At 55.8% G+C, this 18857-nt stretch overlaps 8 protein-coding genes across 8 annotated transcripts; 5 read left to right on the forward strand and 3 right to left on the reverse strand.

Annotated features, from left to right (window-relative positions):
* Positions 1-939: 939 nt before the first annotated feature.
* BU26DRAFT_163091 (NAD(P)-binding protein) lies at positions 940-2195 on the forward strand. Its single transcript, XM_033820173.1, has 3 exons — positions 940-1313; positions 1384-1860; positions 1915-2195. The coding sequence occupies exons 1-3, from the start codon at positions 1256-1258 to the stop codon at positions 2178-2180; spliced, it is 801 nt and encodes a 266-aa protein (XP_033676994.1). The 5' UTR covers positions 940-1255; the 3' UTR covers positions 2181-2195.
* Positions 2196-3938: 1743 nt separating this feature from the next.
* BU26DRAFT_495201 (uncharacterized protein) lies at positions 3939-5749 on the forward strand (the record flags this gene model as incomplete). The annotated part of the gene is made up of 5 exons (XM_033826210.1): positions 3939-4049; positions 4101-4432; positions 4484-4761; positions 4815-4898; positions 4948-5749. The coding sequence occupies 5 exons, from the start codon at positions 3939-3941 to the stop codon at positions 5709-5711; spliced, it is 1569 nt and encodes a 522-aa protein (XP_033676995.1). The 3' UTR covers positions 5712-5749.
* A 1200-nt stretch (positions 5750-6949) lies between these two features.
* Positions 6950-7988, forward strand: BU26DRAFT_467909 (Homocysteine S-methyltransferase; the record flags this gene model as incomplete). Its single annotated transcript, XM_033825271.1, has 2 exons — positions 6950-7049; positions 7105-7988. Coding segments are annotated over 2 exons (981 nt in total), but the record flags the coding sequence as incomplete, so codon positions are not given.
* A 36-nt stretch (positions 7989-8024) lies between these two features.
* Positions 8025-11338, reverse strand: BU26DRAFT_524627 (transcription initiation factor-like protein TFIID subunit 5). Its single transcript, XM_033830327.1, has 3 exons — positions 10956-11338; positions 9484-10481; positions 8025-9428 (listed from the first exon to the last, which is right to left on the reverse strand). The coding sequence occupies exons 1-3, from the start codon at positions 11124-11126 to the stop codon at positions 8390-8392; spliced, it is 2208 nt and encodes a 735-aa protein (XP_033676997.1). The 5' UTR covers positions 11127-11338; the 3' UTR covers positions 8025-8389.
* Positions 11339-11660: 322 nt separating this feature from the next.
* On the forward strand, positions 11661-12278 carry BU26DRAFT_439633 (uncharacterized protein; the record flags this gene model as incomplete). The annotated part of the gene is made up of 1 exon (XM_033824357.1): positions 11661-12278. One exon carries the CDS (start codon positions 11661-11663, stop codon positions 12276-12278), a length of 618 nt encoding a protein of 205 aa, XP_033676998.1.
* A 1058-nt stretch (positions 12279-13336) lies between these two features.
* On the reverse strand, positions 13337-14451 carry BU26DRAFT_439517 (metal homeostatis protein-like protein bsd2; the record flags this gene model as incomplete). Its single annotated transcript, XM_033824345.1, has 2 exons — positions 13337-13927; positions 13993-14451. 2 exons carry the CDS (start codon positions 14449-14451, stop codon positions 13337-13339), a joined length of 1050 nt encoding a protein of 349 aa, XP_033676999.1.
* A 389-nt stretch (positions 14452-14840) lies between these two features.
* BU26DRAFT_524632 (uncharacterized protein) lies at positions 14841-15699 on the forward strand. The gene is made up of 2 exons (XM_033830328.1): positions 14841-14888; positions 15089-15699. The coding sequence occupies exons 1-2, from the start codon at positions 14877-14879 to the stop codon at positions 15473-15475; spliced, it is 399 nt and encodes a 132-aa protein (XP_033677000.1). The 5' UTR covers positions 14841-14876; the 3' UTR covers positions 15476-15699.
* A 155-nt stretch (positions 15700-15854) lies between these two features.
* BU26DRAFT_510935 (uncharacterized protein) lies at positions 15855-17155 on the reverse strand (the record flags this gene model as incomplete). Its single annotated transcript, XM_033827261.1, has 4 exons — positions 15855-16100; positions 16152-16267; positions 16317-16940; positions 17017-17155. 4 exons carry the CDS (start codon positions 17153-17155, stop codon positions 15855-15857), a joined length of 1125 nt encoding a protein of 374 aa, XP_033677001.1.
* Positions 17156-18857: the final 1702 nt, after the last annotated feature.

Consider the following 18857-nt stretch of genomic DNA (forward strand, 5'->3'; position numbering starts at 1 on the left):
ACGACGACCAGCAGCAGCACCGTAAGCCAAACATTTCCTTATCTCTCACTCGTCTCTCCCGCACTTTCAGCTCTGTACCAGCTTCGAAATTGCTTCGACATTGAAAAGGGCAGTGCTGCTGCTTGCTTTCTATTTTGGAGCATGACGATGTAGGCATGAAGTTGAGAGTCCGCAACGCACGGGCCATGTCCGAAGAAAATGGAAGTGCGGAGCCGATGCGGTACTTCCGGGAAGGAGGGCGGCTTTGTCACCCGCGACACAGGCTCCTTTACCCGGACTGCGAAACACAGAGTGCTCTTCGGACTTGGATTGTTGGGCTTGGATGCTGGGGATGGAGATGGGGAGCCAGCGAGCACTGCAGTGTTGGGGTCGTGCTGAGGACGGGCGCGAGGTGTGAAGTGTGTAGGGAATGCGACTAATCAGGCAAGAGAGGCTTGCCCGTTTCCGGCAAGATCACATGACCCTGCCTTCCCTTCGTTCACGAGTCCAACACGTCGCGGTCTGCATTATTGATTGCATCAGTCTGCAGGCAGTTCCATCGCTTTTCCTGTCCCAACAAGCTCGGCCTGTCCTAGAGGAGAGCAGTTGTAATTCGAGAGGTTGGTGTTGTCGTCTCAGCTAGCCCCTCGCTATGCTGAGCCGCTCTCCAACCTCACTCCAGGCGTCATCCTCTGAGGGCCTCATCGCGAGCAGTTTTAGCCGTTCCTTTTTTGCATCTGCGCCATGTCGACTGGCCCAATGAGCAGCGTCGCCAGAGATTGCTGACTGTACTCCTCGCCCAATCCCGTCGAGGGTTGGCCTCTTCGGCCCCGCACATGTCCGAGATCTTCCCCAGAGGCTTCGCAGGAGTAGCAAACTGCTACAGGAGGCTCTGGCTCTCCTACGGACACTAAGCCGTCGGATCGGAGGCGGCGCAGGCACAATCTCCTTCCAGCCCTAGGACTCGGAACGACCTGAGGGTCCGATCCAGTTGCCGTAACGGAGAATGTCAGGTTGAGCGCTGAAGGAGGGCTGGATGGCCGTGGGGAGCAGAGGAAGGGGAGGCTCAGACCCGCAAGCTATTGATTGTCTCCAATTCTCCGCCTTCAGTACCGGAGTGTGAAGGAGTATATATCTCATCCACTTCACGAGTCTTTCTGATCATCCCTCACCACCAAGCAACTCATCAGCACTCAGACAGACCTTCAAGGCTTCAGCTACTACCGTCGACTACTACACCAACCCACCAACCTCAAACTACCACCACTCAGTCACAATGGCCGCTATTCCTACCTGGAGCTTGGAGGGCAAGGTCGCCGTCGTTACCGGCTCTGGTAAGCTCCCGCCAGGAACCACAATCTGGGGTAGCTGCCCCGCAGGATCAATTGGCTAACCCACCGACAGGCCGCGGTATCGGCAAGGAGATGGCTCTCGAGCTCGCCCGACGAGGCGCAAAGGTCGCCGTCAACTACGCCAACAGCTCGGAAGCCGCCGAGGAGGTGGTCAAGGCCATCAAGGCGATGAAGACAGGCGCCGATGCCGTTGCCATCAAGGCCAACGTCGCCAAGGTCGACGAGACGGTCAAGCTCATGGACGAGGTCATTTCCCACTTCGGCAAGCTCGACATCTGCTGCTCCAACTCCGGCGTCGTTTCCTTCGGCCACTTCAAGGACGTGACTGAGGAGGAGTACGACCGCGTCATGCAGATCAACACCCGCGGCCAGTTCTTCGTCGCCAAGGAGGCGTACAAGAGGATGGAAGTTGGCGGCAGGATCATCCTCATGGGCTCCATCACCGGCCAGGCGAAGGGCGTTCCCAAGCACGCTGTCTACTCCGGCTCCAAGGGTGCCATCGAGACCTTCACTAGGTGCATGGCTGTCGGTATGTTCCACTTCCAGCCCCTCACCCTTTGGGACCAGAGCTAACAGAGTATAGATGCTGGCGAGAAGAAGGTCACCGTCAACTGTGTCGCCCCTGGCGGCATCAAGACCGACATGTACCACGCCGTGTGCCGCGAGTACATCCCCAACGGCAGCAACCTCGACAACGACCAGGTCGATGAGTACGCCGCTACCTGGTCACCACACAACCGTGTCGGCCAGCCCATCGACATTGCCCGCGTCGTCTGCTTCCTCGCTTCCCAGGACGGCGACTGGGTGAACGGCAAGGTCATTGGCATTGACGGCGCTGCCTGCATGTAATGGGCTGCTAGTTGGCTTGGGGTTTCCTTTTCACTTTTTATATATCTGCCATGTTTGACTACGATGCCTGAAGCATGACTTGGCGTTTCTCTCGATATGGTATCTAGGTAGAAGAAATGACAATCTGAAAAGTAATGACACACATGGCGCCACTTGCCACGATGTTTGATGCCTGCCGCACGCCCCAAGGTGTTTCTCATGCGGTTTTGATGCCCCAAAATATCTTTCGTCCTTTTCGGGGTTAGTCTTAAACTTCTGTCACGATGTTTGCCTGCCGCATCCCCAAGGTGTTTCTCATGCGTTCCTGATATTGTGTCCGAGGCACCGAGAACTCCATGATCTGAGGTGCCCAGGCCCCAAAATATCTTTTGTCTATCTTGGGGTTGGTCTTGCACTTCTGTCGCGATGTTTGGTGCCTGCCACATGCCCAAGGTGTTTCTTATGCGTTCCTGATGCTCTGTCCGAGGCACCATGGACTACATGGGCTAAGGTGCCCAGGCCCCAAACCATCCTTGGGCTACCTATCTTGAGGATATTGCACGTCTGTCGCGTTTTAAGTATGAGGCATAGTTCGATATTTCTGAAGTCATCGTTCTTAGCAGCAAGAGCCCTTGGGAATGACAAGATGGACTCATGCTATTGGTACCCGCATTTCTATGGCGCTCTCGACCTCTTGATGAGAACAATGCGATGAATGAGACCGCCAGTGCCTTGTCTAAGGAAGAGCTTGTGATGATGCTTGAGGATGCTTGTTTGGGTGGCGCTAGCCGCATCCGATCTAGCCCGTGCACAGATTGCCGAGGTCGATCATGGCGACGCCATGCTTCGAAACACCACCCAAACATTTCTGTTTGACCACGTCTCCCCGTCTCCAGGTGTTCAGCCCGACATCTAAATGTGTCGTGCCTTTGTGGTGCTATGTGTAGTCATCAGGAAGCTTTGCAAGTCTTCTGATCACCCTGCTTGTAGTCTACCTCCCAAACTGCGGTCTTTCAATACTTTCATATTCCTAGAGTTCAATATTCCATTCCGTATCCGGGGCGTTTCTTGTTTGTAGGAAGAGACTCGGCATGAAGTGGCCGGCAGGGACCGAACGGCTCCCTGCGCCACCATGGAAGACTCGTCGCCCTCCTCTGCTTCACAATGCCTCTTCGTTGGAGACGTCTCGTCGGTGCGAAATCCAGACCGATTCTCTGTCATCACGAAGACGCAGGCCACTCACAACGCAGACTTGAAGTTTCACCATCCAGAACTCGTCTCGTCCTGCATCTCCCGCCAAGCTTCTGGTATCGGATGCACCAAACTAAACGATCCACACCCCTCATGAAACGGACGCCATGCAGAACAGAGACCTTGCCAAGTCGGGTCCGTGTCTGTCCGACCTCAAGACCACGAGGATACTCGACCTCATGTCTTGGCTTCCCCAAATAGCTGACATTGAGGCCAAGCTTAGGGAGAGATTGTCAGGTATTCAGCGCCGATGAGCCTAACTTGACAGGATCCAGGAGTTTGTGCCTCCTCTCTCATGTAACATGACACCGGCCCGCCATTGACGGAAGCTGCCCACGCCGAGGCATGGACGAAGCCCAAGATACTCATATTTAGCCCTCCACCGCACTAATTCTTTGCGTCTCTCTGCTCAGCTAGCCTGGTCAGTCGCTCGCCGTTCCTTTCTAATTGTTCATATTAGACCGTAACTCTTTCTTTCTTGTTCATAATCTGTCGTTCAATAGCCCAGGTGGCTTCCTTCCCTTCAAAATGACGTCTGGTACCGTCTCTTCCCTTTTCTTGCTCCTCTTGAGCTGCACACCGGCTCTGGCTCAGACGCAGTCCGCGCAGTTTAATCAAGTACTTAATATCAATGGCGATGTAAGTGAGCATCATGTTCAACAATGCGAACACGTTTACTGACTTACCTAGATGGCAATCAACTCTTTCCAGTTTCCGGACCGGTCAAAGATCGAGACATTCTCCCAGACGCAGCAGCAACTAATCGTTAATCAAAACACGCCGCCTGTTCCTCCCAACCAAGTCACGGGCTCCACTGGTCAGCCATTCGTCGCTATGAGTGCCCAGTCTATGTCCATCAGCACGAATAACGCATCCGACCTCGTTGGCGCCGAGATCGAGCTCACCATCGATCCGCAAATGCTGCAACAAAATGCCGTCAATCCCGACAACACATTCGTGGCCAAGCTCTCGCCGGATAGGCAGACCTGGATGATCCAAGAGACAGTCAGGAGCGTCAACATGTAGGTCATCTGCTGAGTCACTGACCCGGAATGAATGCTGACGGAGGCTAGCTCCGACATGACTGTCCGCATGGTCAAGATGAACAACATCGATGGCGAATACATGGCCCTCGGCCGCCAGACCATCGAGACCAACGCGTTCCTTCAGAACTTCGGCAGCGACGCGGCTACACAAGTCGCCATTCAAGGCACCGGTCTGCAGGAGAATGAGTTTATGGACGGATTCAGGATGTCGACGCGAGCCACTCAGCCAATGACCATGAACGTGGACGTCAAGGACGGTATTGATGGGAGCATGTTGGCGGCCTTGCAGGGCCAGGAGCCAGTCAGTAAGTAGATTAATTCCTGCATTCGGGTTCAGTCTGCTAACGCTAGCTGTAAGATGACTTCCGCTACTCGGTCGTGACGAACCTTGCAGGTGTCACGCCGGATCTCAACCAGCAGGTCACGGTCATTCAAATGCCCAGTAAGTCTCAGAGACGCCTGCTGAAGCACGTAGCCTAACCATCTCGCAGTCAACGCCGTCCGCATCCAGAACATGATGCAGGCAGCAGGCATCCAGCCCGGTGGCCAAGTCGCAATTGCCGTCGCCCAACGTGGTGTCCTCCAGAACCCCGGAGGTGCCACTGGCAACCTCAATGGCGCAGGTACTGCACCCGCTCAGCGCCGTGGACGCTCCGTCGATGCTCGCCAAGTCCAAGCTGGTACTCCCACCAACGGTAACAACCCCGTCGCCACCCAGCTTCTGCTCGCTCCTACCTTTACGCCCATTCAGGCTAATGCCGTCCTCGACCCCGTCAACATGCGTATTGCCATCCCCGTCCGCGCCGTCGATGGAGAGTACATCCTCACCATGCAGACTGGTGGAGCGCAAGGCCAGCAGCAGCCACAGGGCGAGCAACAGCCCCAGGGTCAGCAACAGCCAGAAGGTCAGCAACAGCCAGAGGGTCAGCAACAGCCAGAGGGTCAGCAACAGCCAGAGGGTCAACAGCAGCCCGAGGGTCAACAGCAGCCTGAAGGTCAACAGCAGCCTGAGGGACAGACACCGCCGGCTGAGCCGCAAGGCGCAACCAACGGCACCGCTCCTGCCGGCGAAGCCGCCGCGCCCAAGCCCGAGCGTCGTCAAGCCAGCGGAGAGGAGAAGGCCCCTACAGGCGGCGCTTTCCTCACCATGAAGGAGGTTGACAAGATGGTTGAGCTCATGGCGTGGGGTGGCCAGGCGCCCATTACGCAGATGATGAACGACTACGTCAAGGCGAACACTAACAGCACGGCATAAGGCGCAGGTCTAAAGCTAATCTGCCCTGCTTTGAGGGGAGGAGGAAGAGGGGGACGGGGGAAAGCCAGTCAGCTCAGCTGGACTGGGAATAGGGATAGACACGCTAGATTGTTGAATACGAAAGAAAGAGGCCTCGGTCTTGCTAGCTTTTCCTTTTTTTCTTTCTCTCTTCTTTTTCTAGCTGTCCATATATATTTTTCTCTATAGGATTCAATTTCCCGCGAGATATCCTCGTTTGTAAAAGGGCTATTGCTGTGTATGTTGTTCGTTCGCACAATGGAAAATCAGTTCAGGCCTGATTATCTGCCTTGCATCTATAACACGCGGAGCGTGGAGTATGTCTCATCACACCATCAAGGGAGCGTCCGCCAAAGTTTGCGCTCGAACCCATCCACGTCTCAGCATAGCTTGAAAAGCGTCATCGCAGAGTGGAGCGTTTCGCACGTGGTTCATCATCCTGTCCGAAGAAGCTACTCTTTCCGCTTCATCCGTGGCCGTTCTGCGTGCGTCGTCACCGCCGATCGCCTCATCGGCTCTCCTCTGCAATGGTGTGCGGAAGGACCGTTATCCGCCACAGCAACAGAAGAAACGGAAGGAAGGACAGAGATACTTCCCGGCGCACCATTTCGGACGGATGGACGGTGCGTGAAGCGTGAGAGAGACTGGTGGTCGACTCATCCGTCCGCTGGAGAAAACTTTCTGGTCTGGTCTGCGTTGTACTGATTTGCTTGATGGCCTGAGGGCTCGTCTCGAGTACGGGCATGCATGCTGTAGTGGGTGGGTATTGGGAGTCCGCGATGCGCGGAGGTCGGGGCGGCAGCTTGAGAGCTCGGGTACTAGTGGATCTAGATAGGATCTCGTATACATACTGTACACTGCAATGAGAACGCCAGCAAATCGATCGTTAATGGTGAGGTAGATGGGTGCACAGACCACCTTCTATCGATCGATATGCAACTCCAGTCAAAGATCCAAACCAAAAGCGGTATAATCGCGCGGAGATTGAAATTCAGTACGGCCCCAGACTCAAGGAGGAATAGAAAAAGCTCTCTCTTCGTCTCCGAAAACCGCGATCCTACTTTCCGAATCCAGCCATACCGAGATTCAACGCCTGATTTCCTCCCAAGGACATCTACCAAGATCCCCTTAAAGCCTTACTCTCATCTCCCCAAGACCTAAAGAAGGCAAAACCCAAGCTCCCCTACCCCTCCACCTTACCACCCACCACCCACCCGCCCGCCATGCCCAGCAAACTCAGCACCCTCCTCGCCTCCTCCGGCAGAACCCCCCAAATCCTCGACGGCGCCCTAGCAACCTACCTCGAGACCCTCGGCGCAGGTACATACCCCATCATCCCCCCTCACCCCACCCTTTCTAACCGGAAAAACGTCAGATATCAGCAGCGCGCTCTGGTCCGCGCAAATCCTGCTCGACCAGCCGTCTCTCATCCAGCGCACGCATCTCGACTACTACCGCGCTGGCGCTAATATTACTATCACGGCGTCGTACCAGGCCTCGCTCCCGGGGCTGGTGAAGCATCTGACCGTGAGTGAAGAGGCGGCGAAGGTGCTGGTTGGGAAGAGCGTTGCGTTGGCGCGGGGAGCGAGGGATGAGTATTTTTCCTCGCGGCGGGCGCATGCCGCGAGAGCGAGGCTAGGAGAGAATGAAGAAAGGGAGGAGGACGAAGTTCTGCTCGTAGCCGGCAGCGTAGGGCCGTACGGTGCTTTTCTCGCAGACGGGAGCGAGTATCGAGGAGACTACATGCTGGGGAAGCAGCAGCTGAAAGCTTTCCACCGCGGGCGCATGCAGGCGCTAGTCGAAGCCGGCGTCGACGTGCTGGCGTGCGAGACGATGCCTTCGTATGCAGAGATCTGCGCGCTTGCTGAGTTACTGCGAGACGAGTTCCCGGGAACCGAGGCCTGGTTCTCGTTTACGCTGCGCGACGCGGGGCATATTAGCGATGGGACGGCGCTGGAGGATGTCGTTAAGGCGCTGGAGGGAGCGGAGCAAGTCGTTGCGCTGGGAGTCAATTGTGTACCGTCTGACCTCGCACTCGGCGCGCTGAAGCAGTTGAAGAAGTTTACGCGCAAACCGCTCGTTGTGTATCCGAATTCAGGGGAGCTGTGGAATGCGGAAAGACGGGACTGGGAAGGCTCGAGGAGCGAGGGCACACAGCTAGCGGAGCGGACGAAAGAGTACTGGGATGCTGGGGCGAGGCTGATCGGAGGCTGCTGTCGGACGACGCCGGCGGACATCAAGGTCATAGCTGATACATTGCGAGACACCAAGAGATAATAGGTGACGGTGGAGGACCACGGGAAGATGAATACTGTGTTTGAATTCGAAAAAAGCTAAGCTACCAGAAGTCCATGGTATGTAATGCATCCATAAAGAGAACAGACCCAAAATAGCTCCAAACCACACGGTCCTTGACCCAAATTCCCAGTCCCGTCCCAATATCGATAACACCTCCGCGCCTGCACCCGTTCTCCATTTTCTTCATGCCTGGTAGCTCGCAATATTTCGCTTTTCCCCAATGAATACCCCGGGGCACTGAAAGGAATAGTGAGAGTACCAATCCACACTATTGAAGGAAAGAACGTCCAATGGTGGCAGCCCATAGGCGAACTTAAGAGTGCAAAGCAGGGTTGCTTACCTTAGAGGGATTGTCAAATGGCCTATCTCGAAGGCAAAAAGGCTCCGCCCGCAAGCACCAGGTTCATCCGCGTAAACATGACTTTGTAAACCGGGCTGTCCTTTGTCTGGAACACACTGATCTGATCCGGCGATACCCCCGTCTCTTTCGCAGCTTTCTTGGCGCTGGTGACAGGCGCACCTGAAGCTCCCTTTGTAGTAAGCGCACCGTCTGCTTTTGCCGCTGCAGTACCATCGGCAGCTTTGCTCGTGGACTCGTTGGTCTCTTGCAAGACGTCCCATACGCGAACGGACTTGTCGGCGCCCCCAGAGACGAGAACCGTTGATTCGACGCTCCACGAAAGCGAGTAGATCCCACCCTTGCCGTGACCTCGCATGCGCTTCTTCCGTCGGCCAGTCTCCAGTGTCCAAAGGATGATGTTGCCGACGTCGTCTGCGCTAGCAAGAGTCTTGCCGTCGGGCGAACACGCAATTGCTGTGACGTTGCCAGTATGCCCCGTGAATAGCCGCAAGCAGTTTCCACCAGAAATATGCCACATCCGCACCGTCCTATCGCAGGAGCCGGTAAAGATATAAAGGTTGTTGGGGTGGAATGCGACGCAGTCGACATCGTTATCATGTCCGACGTATATCCGCAGTGGTTCAATATGGTCCGTTGCCCACAGCCGAGCCGTCCGATCATTAGAGCCTGTCAAAAAGTAGTGTCCATATGGTCCCCATTGTAAGTCCCAGATAGGATTGTCGTGGCCGCGGTATGCGACTAAGCATGTGAACATATCCAGCGACCACAGTCGGACGGTCTTGTCTTCGGATGCGGACAGAAGATATTGTGCGTTGGTTGGAGGCCCACTTGGATCAGGGTTGACGGTCGCAGGAGAGAAGGCGACCGCATAGACAGGACCGGAATGACCTACTAGCCGGCGAGAAGAGGTCGCTTGATCGTTGTTTTCCTCAACAGTAGAGAGAAGTTTGCTGCCGTCGAGGGACCATACTCTGATGTAGGACTCAGCCATGCCGGCGGCGGCGAGGTGGTTATCTCCGGAGAAGTCGATACAATTGATGCTACACGAAAGTGTCAGTTAAGGCTGGAGGCAAATCGCAATGCGTGTAAACTTACCTGTCGAACGTGTTGTGGAAAGTGTACATGGTGACGCTCACGGCAGGGCCGACGCCGCCCGTCCTGCCCTCCATCCTGTAGCGGTCGCGGTGCTCTACTACTTTTTGCACTTCCATGGATACGTCTCTGGCTAGCGATGGTGGCAACGGTACCATATCCCGCGAAGGGACGTCGTCGGTGGGCTCGCGCTTGATGCGCTGTTCAAACTCATCAACCAACGACGACTGGCCCGGCCTTGGCGTATTCTTGGCGTCCTCCTCTTGAAGCGCCGCCCGCACATCATCCTGCAAATCCTGATCCTGAGGATATGGCCCTAAGGTCAGCCGTATCCGAGCTGCGTCTGCTTCCGGATCATGCCGCTGTGTGAGCGGATGTCCAGGGTTGTGTCCGGGAATGCCTTCGTCTTCGGCAGGGAGATCATCATCGCCCTGCCCGCTTGCCAAAATCGCTGCGATACTCTTCTCTGCGGTAGCTGTTCGGTCGACTGTGACGATATTGAGGTGATCGCGGATAACATCCATAAGCGCTTGCCCGCCCTCAAACATCTTCGACTCCAAAAACTGGATAAGATTATAAAAGGGCATCATGGTCAATGTGAGTCGGTACTTGTTCTCCAGATACAGCTTCGCCACGCGACTGTCCTGCAGATGCGGCGGCAGCCGTATTGCGCTGAGAGTCTTGACATCGTCTTCGTGATCGCGCTCGAACAAGGCCCGATAGGTGCCAAAGAAGTTTTCGGCGTCTTTTGTGAAATACTCGCGCACAAGGTCCAAGAAAGAGTATACGAATATCGGCCACAGCAGCTTGCGCAGCTCGGGCTTGTAGAGATCCAAGTTATCTTCGGTGTATTTCCGCAGCAAGTCGAACGCTTTCGTGTATTTCGGCCCTCCCGTCTCGGCACTCTGCGATACCAGCGGGCTTCCGTTCACCGGGTCGGACTCCTTGCGGAGCATCGCCTCCGTGCGGACATAGCCTTTCTTGCTGAGATATTCTAAGACCTTTGGCCAAGTTAGCAAACGAATGTAGGCGCAGAATTAACGGACAATGGCGCATAGAAAGAGAAGCAGAGAAGGGAGTGGTCCAACGGTTGACTGACATATGCGTGGCCGGGGACGTGTACGTTTTGGCCGGACAACCATTGCCTCACGTATGACATAGTATTGCTGCCTTCTGGCACAGGTCCGTCTTCGATTATACGAGAATAGAGAGACGGCGCGTAGGAAGAACGCCCGCCAAAGATGGGTATGTTAGGGAAGTTGGTACGTCCGGCCATGGCGTGGTTGGTAGGCGGCACGTACGCAGAACAAAGGAAACGGGAATTATGAAATAAAAGGAACCCAGCGCGCAAGTTGCGTCTTTCACAAAGACCCTCTCGCTCGGCTCCTCAACAACGACTGTGTCCCGAGATATGTGTTTTGGTGGGGCCGCAACAGTGAATGGGGGAAAGACAGAACTTGAGATTCTGTACTGACAATTTGATTCAGATTCTGTTGCGACTGCGACCCCGAGGAACCTCCTGTTGGCGGTGGGACAGAGCTCTGCTGCGAAGGCATCCCATGTTGCGGCTGGAGCCCCGCGCTGGGAGGCCCAGTTCCTCCTACGCTCATGGCCCGTCCAGGAGCCCCGGGCGGGGGCCCCGACATTGTCGTTGTTCTCCTTCACAGGGCTTCGGACCGTAGCTTTCACCTCGCGGCGATGGAAGGGCAGGTCGCGTTGCGCATTGGTGACGCGCTGTAGCCAGGACAAACGGTGCTTTGGAGTGACTCGGTCGGCGGGGTAACGGCAAGTGAATGGGAGGCTGTACGTATTGTTTTCGTGGTGCGGACGGGATTAGGCTTTCGAGGGCGGTGGAAAGTTGCAGCGCGAGTGAAGGCGGAAGCGTGGTCCGAGCTTGCTGTGGCCGGTGCGCGGCTCTGGCGGGGAACCAATGTCGATCTCCAAGCTCCGGGAGGCTCCCACAACTCCACATTCTTTCTCTGTTGAAGCTCCTCAGCGCCGCGAAAGGCTGTTGAAGGCAGGATCCTTTCGTTGTCGGCCATATACCTCAGTTGTTCATTTCGGGCAAGCAAAGCGCGCAAACGAAGCCGTCCTATTGAGCTCTCCACCGTCATCTCGTAGAAACTCATATCCACCTCGCCAGCCCGCAAGCGTACAACTTCTTTCAACCTCGACAACAAATGGCTTCTACTAACCCTTCCGCTCCAACCCAACCCCAATCCCAATCCCAGAACCAGCAGCAGCAACAACAACCCTACCGCGACATCGCCGCCACGCAAATCCGCTCTCTCTCCGCCATCAACGCGCGCATCCCCTCCATCCTCACCACCTCCGCAACCACCATCTCCCAGCTCACCAACGCGCCCATCCACCCGCCGTCCATGGACCTCTCGCCCACCGCACCCGACACCCCCGCCCTGCGCCGCGCCGCCCTCTCCACCTCCTCCAACGCCTTCTTCTCGCTCGTCCTCGAGCTGCGCACCGCGCTGCACGCCCAGATCAACGAGCTGGAAGAGCAGGGCGTCATTCCCGCGGAGGCGGTACGCTATTTTGCGCCGGTGCAGCAGCAAGGGCCGCCTGGGCAGACACAGCAGCAGGCCGAGCATAGGGATAGCGAGGCGACGGTTACGAATGGCGGGCTGGGCGATTTCGATGTCGGCGTGCTGAACGCGCGGGCTGGAGTGCGGCAGAGGGATGGGGAGGAGGTGCTTGGGAGAGTCAAGAAGGTGTTGGAGGAATTGGTCAGGCAGAGTGAGGAAGTGGAGGTCAAAGAGGAGGAGATGTCGGTTGATGGGTGAAGAGTAGGAAACTGGCGACCCGTATGCGACCCAGAGAGGAGGACTTCAATCATCTCCGATGAGGCCGGGGGAAATGAATGGACCGCGGATGGCTGGGATTCATATCCAGCGCGCGAGTTTTGCATTCATCGGAGAGCCTCCTCGGGCGAGGACATCCAACTTCCCTCTCAAACTGGCATTTGCCACGAGATGCAGATTAAAGGGATAAAGAGAACGGAAAAGTCCGCCCATCCATCACCATTCGCTACGGGGCCGCCGAAGATGCGGATTCCGAAAAGCATCCAAGTTTCTCAGAACCGCAATTCCGCAACTTTAAGGCCTCGATTGCACAGCATGGCCGGAAGTAGGAAAGCACACCTTCAACAAGTCCTACCGCAATGCTCCGACTCCATGAGCCGGGGCCGGACTAAAAAAGGCTATGCCCCAAATAAAAGGAAAGGTCTCAGGAACCAGCAAGCAAACGGCAGTACTTGAAAGCATTAGTGGGTAGAAAAATGCTACCTACAAGCAAGGGGCCCGCAGTCCCAGCTTAATACCACACCTCAAACATATACATACACATCTAGCCAATACCAATACCAATACCTCCATCCACCCTACTCAACGCCACCCGTTTCCCCTCGCATACTGTACACACCCCATACATACTATCCCCTCTTCTCTTCTCACCCAACTCCATCACAGAAGCAATCCACCGCACAGCACAGCAAAACAAAAAAGTGACTGTTGGAATGGATATCATATCATGTTCCCAGCCGCCCTCCCTATATAAACCCAAAAGAGAATTCATACCATATGCGGGACTCAATCCCAGCCAGGCAGTAGAAGCGACGACACGCGCTTTCACCCATCCATCGTCTAGCGACTTGACTTGACTTGCATGCACGCCTCTTATACTCCGTCTACTCTCCTGCTTGCTTGCTTGCTTGCTTGCTTGCGTGCTTGCGCATAGATATCCAGAATCCATTGCCAACTGAAAAAAAAAGAAGGAAAAACAACGCTATGTCTTAGCCGAAAAGGGGGGAGAAGGCCCGACAGGAGAAGAGGGTTCAAAGCAATTATACGCTCCTCTCCGGGCTCTCGCCCTCGGCCACGACTGCAACGCCCAGCCCGCGATCTGGACTTTGCAGGACCAACTGCTCGTGTCTCCTCGCGCGCACAAAGTCCGAGATACTCTTGATAAGAATGAACCAGCCCACAATCATCAGTCCATACGCCAACCAATCACTACTCGAAATGCCCGAGCTCGCCGGCGTCATCTCGGGTCCACTATCGCTCGGCGCCACAGCGTTCGGGTCGAAATCATGCGCATTCGGATCGCTTGGTACGCTGCCATCGAAGCCCCCGCCGGGTGCATCGTTGCCGGGTGATGTAAGCGCCGTGCCCTTCATTGTGAAGCCGTATTGGACGAGGGTAATGCCGAGGCCGGCGCGGGAGCCGTTTTTGGCGGCGTGCGTTGTGTGGAGGAGGTAGGTCAGGAGGAAGCCGACGAGTTGGAAGGACATGGAGATCATAGCGTTCCAGACGAAGGAGAAGACGGAGCCGACGGGGAGACCTTCGACGAAGACTTCGTCGCCGAAGGTACCGGGGGCGAGGATGGTGGTTTCCCAGTAGGGTGGTGTCGCGTCTGCGGCGGCTTGCTCATAGGTCTGTACGTTATGTTAGTGTGCTATCCTTCGATGTCCCATGTGTGAAAGGTGAACAAGGTACGTACCGGAGGCTTCTCCTCGACGTCTTCTCCCCGAGTCGGCTTCGCGCTCAGATTCGCCCACACGCCATCGTTCTGCCCTCCGCCATATATCCTCCCACTAGTCGGTGCCTGCGTATTGAAAACCGGCAGCTGCGTCACCCGTCTCTGAATGCCTATTCTCACATTCTCCGCCTCCTCATGCTCCCTCTGCTCGTCCGGGTTCCCTCGCATCAGCCGCTGCCGGTCGTCCCGCCCATCGCCCTCCTCCTCCTCATCCGAATCACTGTCAAAGGTGTCGGCGAGCGTGCGATCCGCATCGTTGGTGAGCGGGTCGTCGGATAGGAGGCGGCGCGAAGCGGCCGCGGGCGATGAGGCACGGCTGTGGAAGGAGGGCGGTGGCGAGGCGGGGATGGGGTACGGAACGTCAGGGCTTCCAGGCGTGCTATCGTCGTCGTCGTGCTCTGCTACCTGGAGGTGTCGCATCGTCAGTACCGTACCATCCACGGGTAAACGGACCCCTGGGGATGCGCTGCGTGAGGTCGCCGCATAGGGCCGAGGAATACGTACCCGCTCGTAGCGCTGCGTCGGCATTGTAGCGCTGGACCAGACTCCACGGGTGGACAAAGGATGCGAAAGGTGAAGGCGAAGAGAAGAGGTAGCGAGTGCAAGGCAGGAAGGCAAAGGTCGTCTCGTGTCGGGGCTCAGTCAGGTGCGGGAGCCGTCAGTTCACTTGCGTTTCGTAAGTCGGGGTGTGAACTCCGTGGAAAGGCCGAGAAGGGAAGGAACGATCCAAGCGCCGTGCTCAGCCACCACGTGATCGCGCCACAGCCTCGGAATCGGTAACATCATCGACTCTGGGAACTTCACGCGGACGAACAATTGCGCCGCTTCACAATACATTCACAAACATGTCAAATTCAGTACGTACACCCAGCTTACTGCGCCTTGAGCGTACGTAGTCAGACCATTCAATTTGCCATCTAAGCTCGGAGAACCGCGAATACGGATCTGGATGCATCGTCCTGAAGCGGTTCAGAGTCCTAAACGCCGTCGAGCCCGCGAGGGCGCCGCGTTGAATTATTTGACCTACGTGCTCGACTATAAGCTTACCATGCACCAGACAATAGCGCGCCACTACACGCGCCTCCTCTCCCTCTGGCCGAAAGACCTCCTCCGCCCAAATCTCCCCTTCACACGAACGATCGAATACCGGGGCGCTCCGTTCGGCGTAAAGCCTCTTTCTGCCCCAGACGCGAAAACCGATACCATCAAAGCCGCTCCGCTGGCCAACGCAGACCCCAAGCTCGAGCTGGCGAACATCAATGCGCTGTATTCGCTATTGGAGAACCGGTATAGCAAAGCATACCCCATGTCGCCGGGTGTGCTGAAGCCGGCGTCGAATCCGGAGCATTATGACAGACTGATGGAGGAGATTGAGCGGGCGCCGAATAAGAGCTGGCTGAGTGCGAAGCTGGATGAGTGGAAGAGCAAGATTCGGTGGCAGTAGTGGGATCTCCGGGGCTGTATGATATTCTGCAAAGGGCTCAAGTTCGTGTACAGATAATAGGGAAAACGGTGCCTGGCTGAGCAGCGGGCGTGTATAAAATGTTCGAATACGAGGAGCAGGCAGACCCAGTGGAGAAGAGTCGGCAGTGATGTATTATTGCATGTATTACTACAATGTCGTGGTTTTATAAGCTGGAATGATGGACGAAAAGAGTGCCCGACCAGCAGATACAAAGAAATGCCTCCGTATGATTGCGCAAAGAACCGTGGTGGACATAATCCATATTCATGACCCGCCAGGAGTCAGACCAATGACCAATCCAAGACCCAATATCGCCTCTCTTTAGGCACATGGCCTCGGGCGCTTCAGAGCATTGCACTCACTTGCCCCTGCTGTTGATCTTTGCCTGTCGAGCAGATCGCCTTCTAGTCGAGATGCCCCCAATCGCTGAATCGGAACTGCCGCTCCTCTTTCCGATGGAGAGGTCCACCGAACTTTCCTGTCCCTTGCCACCTTTCGTTCCCGTACTAGCCTTCTCATGGTTCTTTTGGCGCGAGTTGTTGGTCTTCTTGCGGGTTGCACATGCGAAGGTCTTGGGCTGGTCCCGAGATTGCCCCTCCACGAGCTGCACGGTCGTCAGTTCACCTACATTCACTCGCGGTGGAGATGTTCATACCTCATCCTCGACATCCCAATCAGATAAGTCTGACGGACAGTCCGAGAGAGAAGCTATGCTGGTGTCGCTAAGATCTGCTCCGTGTTCCTGCTCTTTCTGGTCGGCAGTCGTATAACCTAGAGAACTTAGCTTAGCGACGCCGATATGAGAGTGCGTAACACTTACCACCTCGCATGGCCAGAGCCTTCTTCTTAGTCTTTGAGGCTTTGCCGCTGCCGCCCACATCATCAGCTTCACCACATTCCTCACCCCCAGAATGCCCCTCTGCTAGGTCGCGGGCCGCCGAAAACATGTCCCGAAGTATTTCATCTGGGGACGCTACGTCGCAGAGCGCATAGCACTTCTCGAGAGGTAGCCCCTCTTTTCCATGCCAATGTCCGATCAGTATACCCTCCAGCCTGCCGATGAGCCGCTCCCTATCGGGATGTCCGGGAAACAAGTCCTCTCGCGGCACTGTCTTCAACACAGTCTGGCTGTTCGTGATGGGTACGAGGCCAAGATGTTCCTTCTTCTTGAGCAAATTAGAGGACAGCAAATGCTGGATCTTTGCGCCTGCAATCATCGGTGTTTCAACGCGATCATCATGCGAGCGTTGCGGACTAAGAGACGCAGCAACCGTATCCAGCGAGATCGGTTCAAATGGTAACGATGCAGGGTCGATAGCTGGCGACGAGCCACCTCCACGGAGTCCAGGAACAGGGGACGAGTCCAGTCCATGATCTGCAGGATCCCAATTACTCAACGGCGACTGGGGTACTCCCGGTGTGGGTGGTTCTGCGTCTGGATCGTCTGGATCGCCGAAGGCGTGGTAGACCGCACACACAAGTCAGCCTCCAGGCCACGGCGGATCTGCTTCATATCTTACCATCATGCTCATCCCAGTAGCCATCAAGGTTCCACTTGTACGTGCCGTCATAGAACTTCATCGACCGCTCCGTCAAGTAATCCTTCCAATTCGGCTTCCGTTCGCGGTTGGGGTTGTAGTTATATATAGGGCCGGCCATGTTGCTGCTAGGTATCGAGCTGTGTTTCTGAATTGTGCTGTAAGGCTGCTGCCCGCGTTGTCAGCGCCGGGTGGTTAATGAGCTGTCGCGGACTGACCTTTGAGCGAAATATGCTCTGGCGTGAGTTAGGACTACCGCCAAAACAGATGAAATGAGGTTAAGAACTTGTATGGAGTAGGAAGTGGAGAGAGTAAGAGACAGAGTGTCGGGTGCTAAGTCGACGTTTTTGCGTTTTGTGTTTGTTGTGTTGCAGCTGCTACGGGCAACGATCGGGTCTGAGAGGGAAGGAGCGACGAAGTGAAAGTATGTCGCTCAGCACCAGTCCGGAACCGCGGTGCAATAGATACGACGATGGAAAGTGACCTCAAGGGTGACAGGAGGGCATTTCTATAAGGGAGAGACCAGAGATTGAACACTCAGATGGGTTGGAATCTATAATTTTGACAGCCGAGGGAAGTCAGCGCCTTGAGCCATGGCAAGAACAGGACACTGTAAAACATCGTCCGCGGGTCTGTGTAAGCACAAACGCCTCGTACAGTCTCAGCCCTGGTGATAACGCCGAGATCCTCTGAACAGACACCCATGAAACTCCTTCAGAATCCGCCGTACCTATCGTACAAAGTGGTGGATGTAATACAGGGAGTATGAAAGACATGTAACACCGAGTGATGCGGTACACTCCGCGCTCGAATCTACAACGTGCCGGCACCCGTGTAAGCCGGAAGTGGTTGCTTCGCTGCCATCGTGGCCGCCAGCTTCTCACGTTCGTGCTTTTCCTGCTCCATCATGGCACGGTCAGCTTTGGTAACACGAGGCTTGCGGACGGTTGAACCACCACGGGAACCAGGGCCTCCGCCGCGTCCCCGACCTCTGCCTGACGTCTCTCCTCGCACACTGCCACCACGGCCACGGCCGCGTCCGCGTCTAACTGTGCCGTCGGCCCTGTAGATAGTCAGCAGATCCAGATAGACCAGATCGGGAAGCACATACCTCTCAACAGTAGGCTTCTCCTCGGTAACCAGTGGTCCGCTATACACGAAGAAGCCATCTTTGGCCATGAGTGCCTGTTGCTCCCATGCCAGCTCGGTATCGTCAATGAAGTCGTCCTCCTTATCATATTCCTCTTGCTTCCTCTTTCGCCGCCTCTTGACACCATTGCCAGTAGCAGAACCTTCCTCGTCTCCACCAACGTTATCTACGTTGCTCTCAGGCTCAGATAGATCGAGAGACATGTCGTCAGCGGATCCAGCACCTGTGGCCTTCTCGAGGGCAGCGCCAGCAGCGGTTATCTGGCGTTGGCGCTCCTTGCGTGCTGCAATTCGTGGGTGAAGCGCAGCAAACCCATACTTCTTCTCTACCTCCTGCGCAAAGTTGATGGTGACGTTCTCTCGGCCCTTGAGCGGGAACGTGAGGAAGATGTTGACGCCTTGTGGTTCCGACGAGCCATTCGTGGAGGCCACAGGCCCGAAAGGTGTACCGGACAATAGGCCACTCCCAGTTGGTAACGGTGGAGGTGCATCCTTCTGGCGGGCAGGTTTGACAGGCGGCGTCGGCGCATTTGAATGTGACGGCGTGCCCGCGCTTGTCGAATCAGTTTTCTTCATCGGGACGGACATCCTGGAGTTGAGGTCGGAGTCGATCTCCATTGGAGCGGGGCCAAGTGGCGCGCTGGGGTGAGGGGTCTGTGGTTGATTGTCGTGAT

Source organism: Trematosphaeria pertusa (genome assembly GCF_010094035.1).
Source record: "Trematosphaeria pertusa strain CBS 122368 unplaced genomic scaffold BU26scaffold_21, whole genome shotgun sequence".
NCBI lineage: Eukaryota > Fungi > Ascomycota > Dothideomycetes > Pleosporales > Trematosphaeriaceae > Trematosphaeria > Trematosphaeria pertusa.

Bases quoted from the DNA above. Each gene is read 5' to 3' on its own strand.
- BU26DRAFT_163091 (XM_033820173.1), top strand. From the start codon at position 1,256: ATGGCCGCTATTCCTACCTGGAGCTTGGAGGGCAAGGTCGCCGTCGTT. The intron at 1,314-1,383 runs GTAAGCTCCCGC...ACCCACCGACAG, and splicing joins CGCCGTCGTTACCGGCTCTG to GCCGCGGTATCGGCAAGGAG. The intron at 1,861-1,914 runs GTATGTTCCACT...AACAGAGTATAG, and splicing joins CACTAGGTGCATGGCTGTCG to ATGCTGGCGAGAAGAAGGTC.
- BU26DRAFT_524627 (XM_033830327.1), bottom strand. From the start codon at position 11,126: ATGTCGGGGCCCCCGCCCGGGGCTCCTGGACGGGCCATGAGCGTAGGA. The intron at 10,482-10,955 runs GTCAGTACAGAA...ACTTGGCCAAAG, and splicing joins AACAGAATCTGAATCAAATT to GTCTTAGAATATCTCAGCAA. The intron at 9,429-9,483 runs GTAAGTTTACAC...ACTTTCGTGTAG, and splicing joins TTCCACAACACGTTCGACAG to CATCAATTGTATCGACTTCT.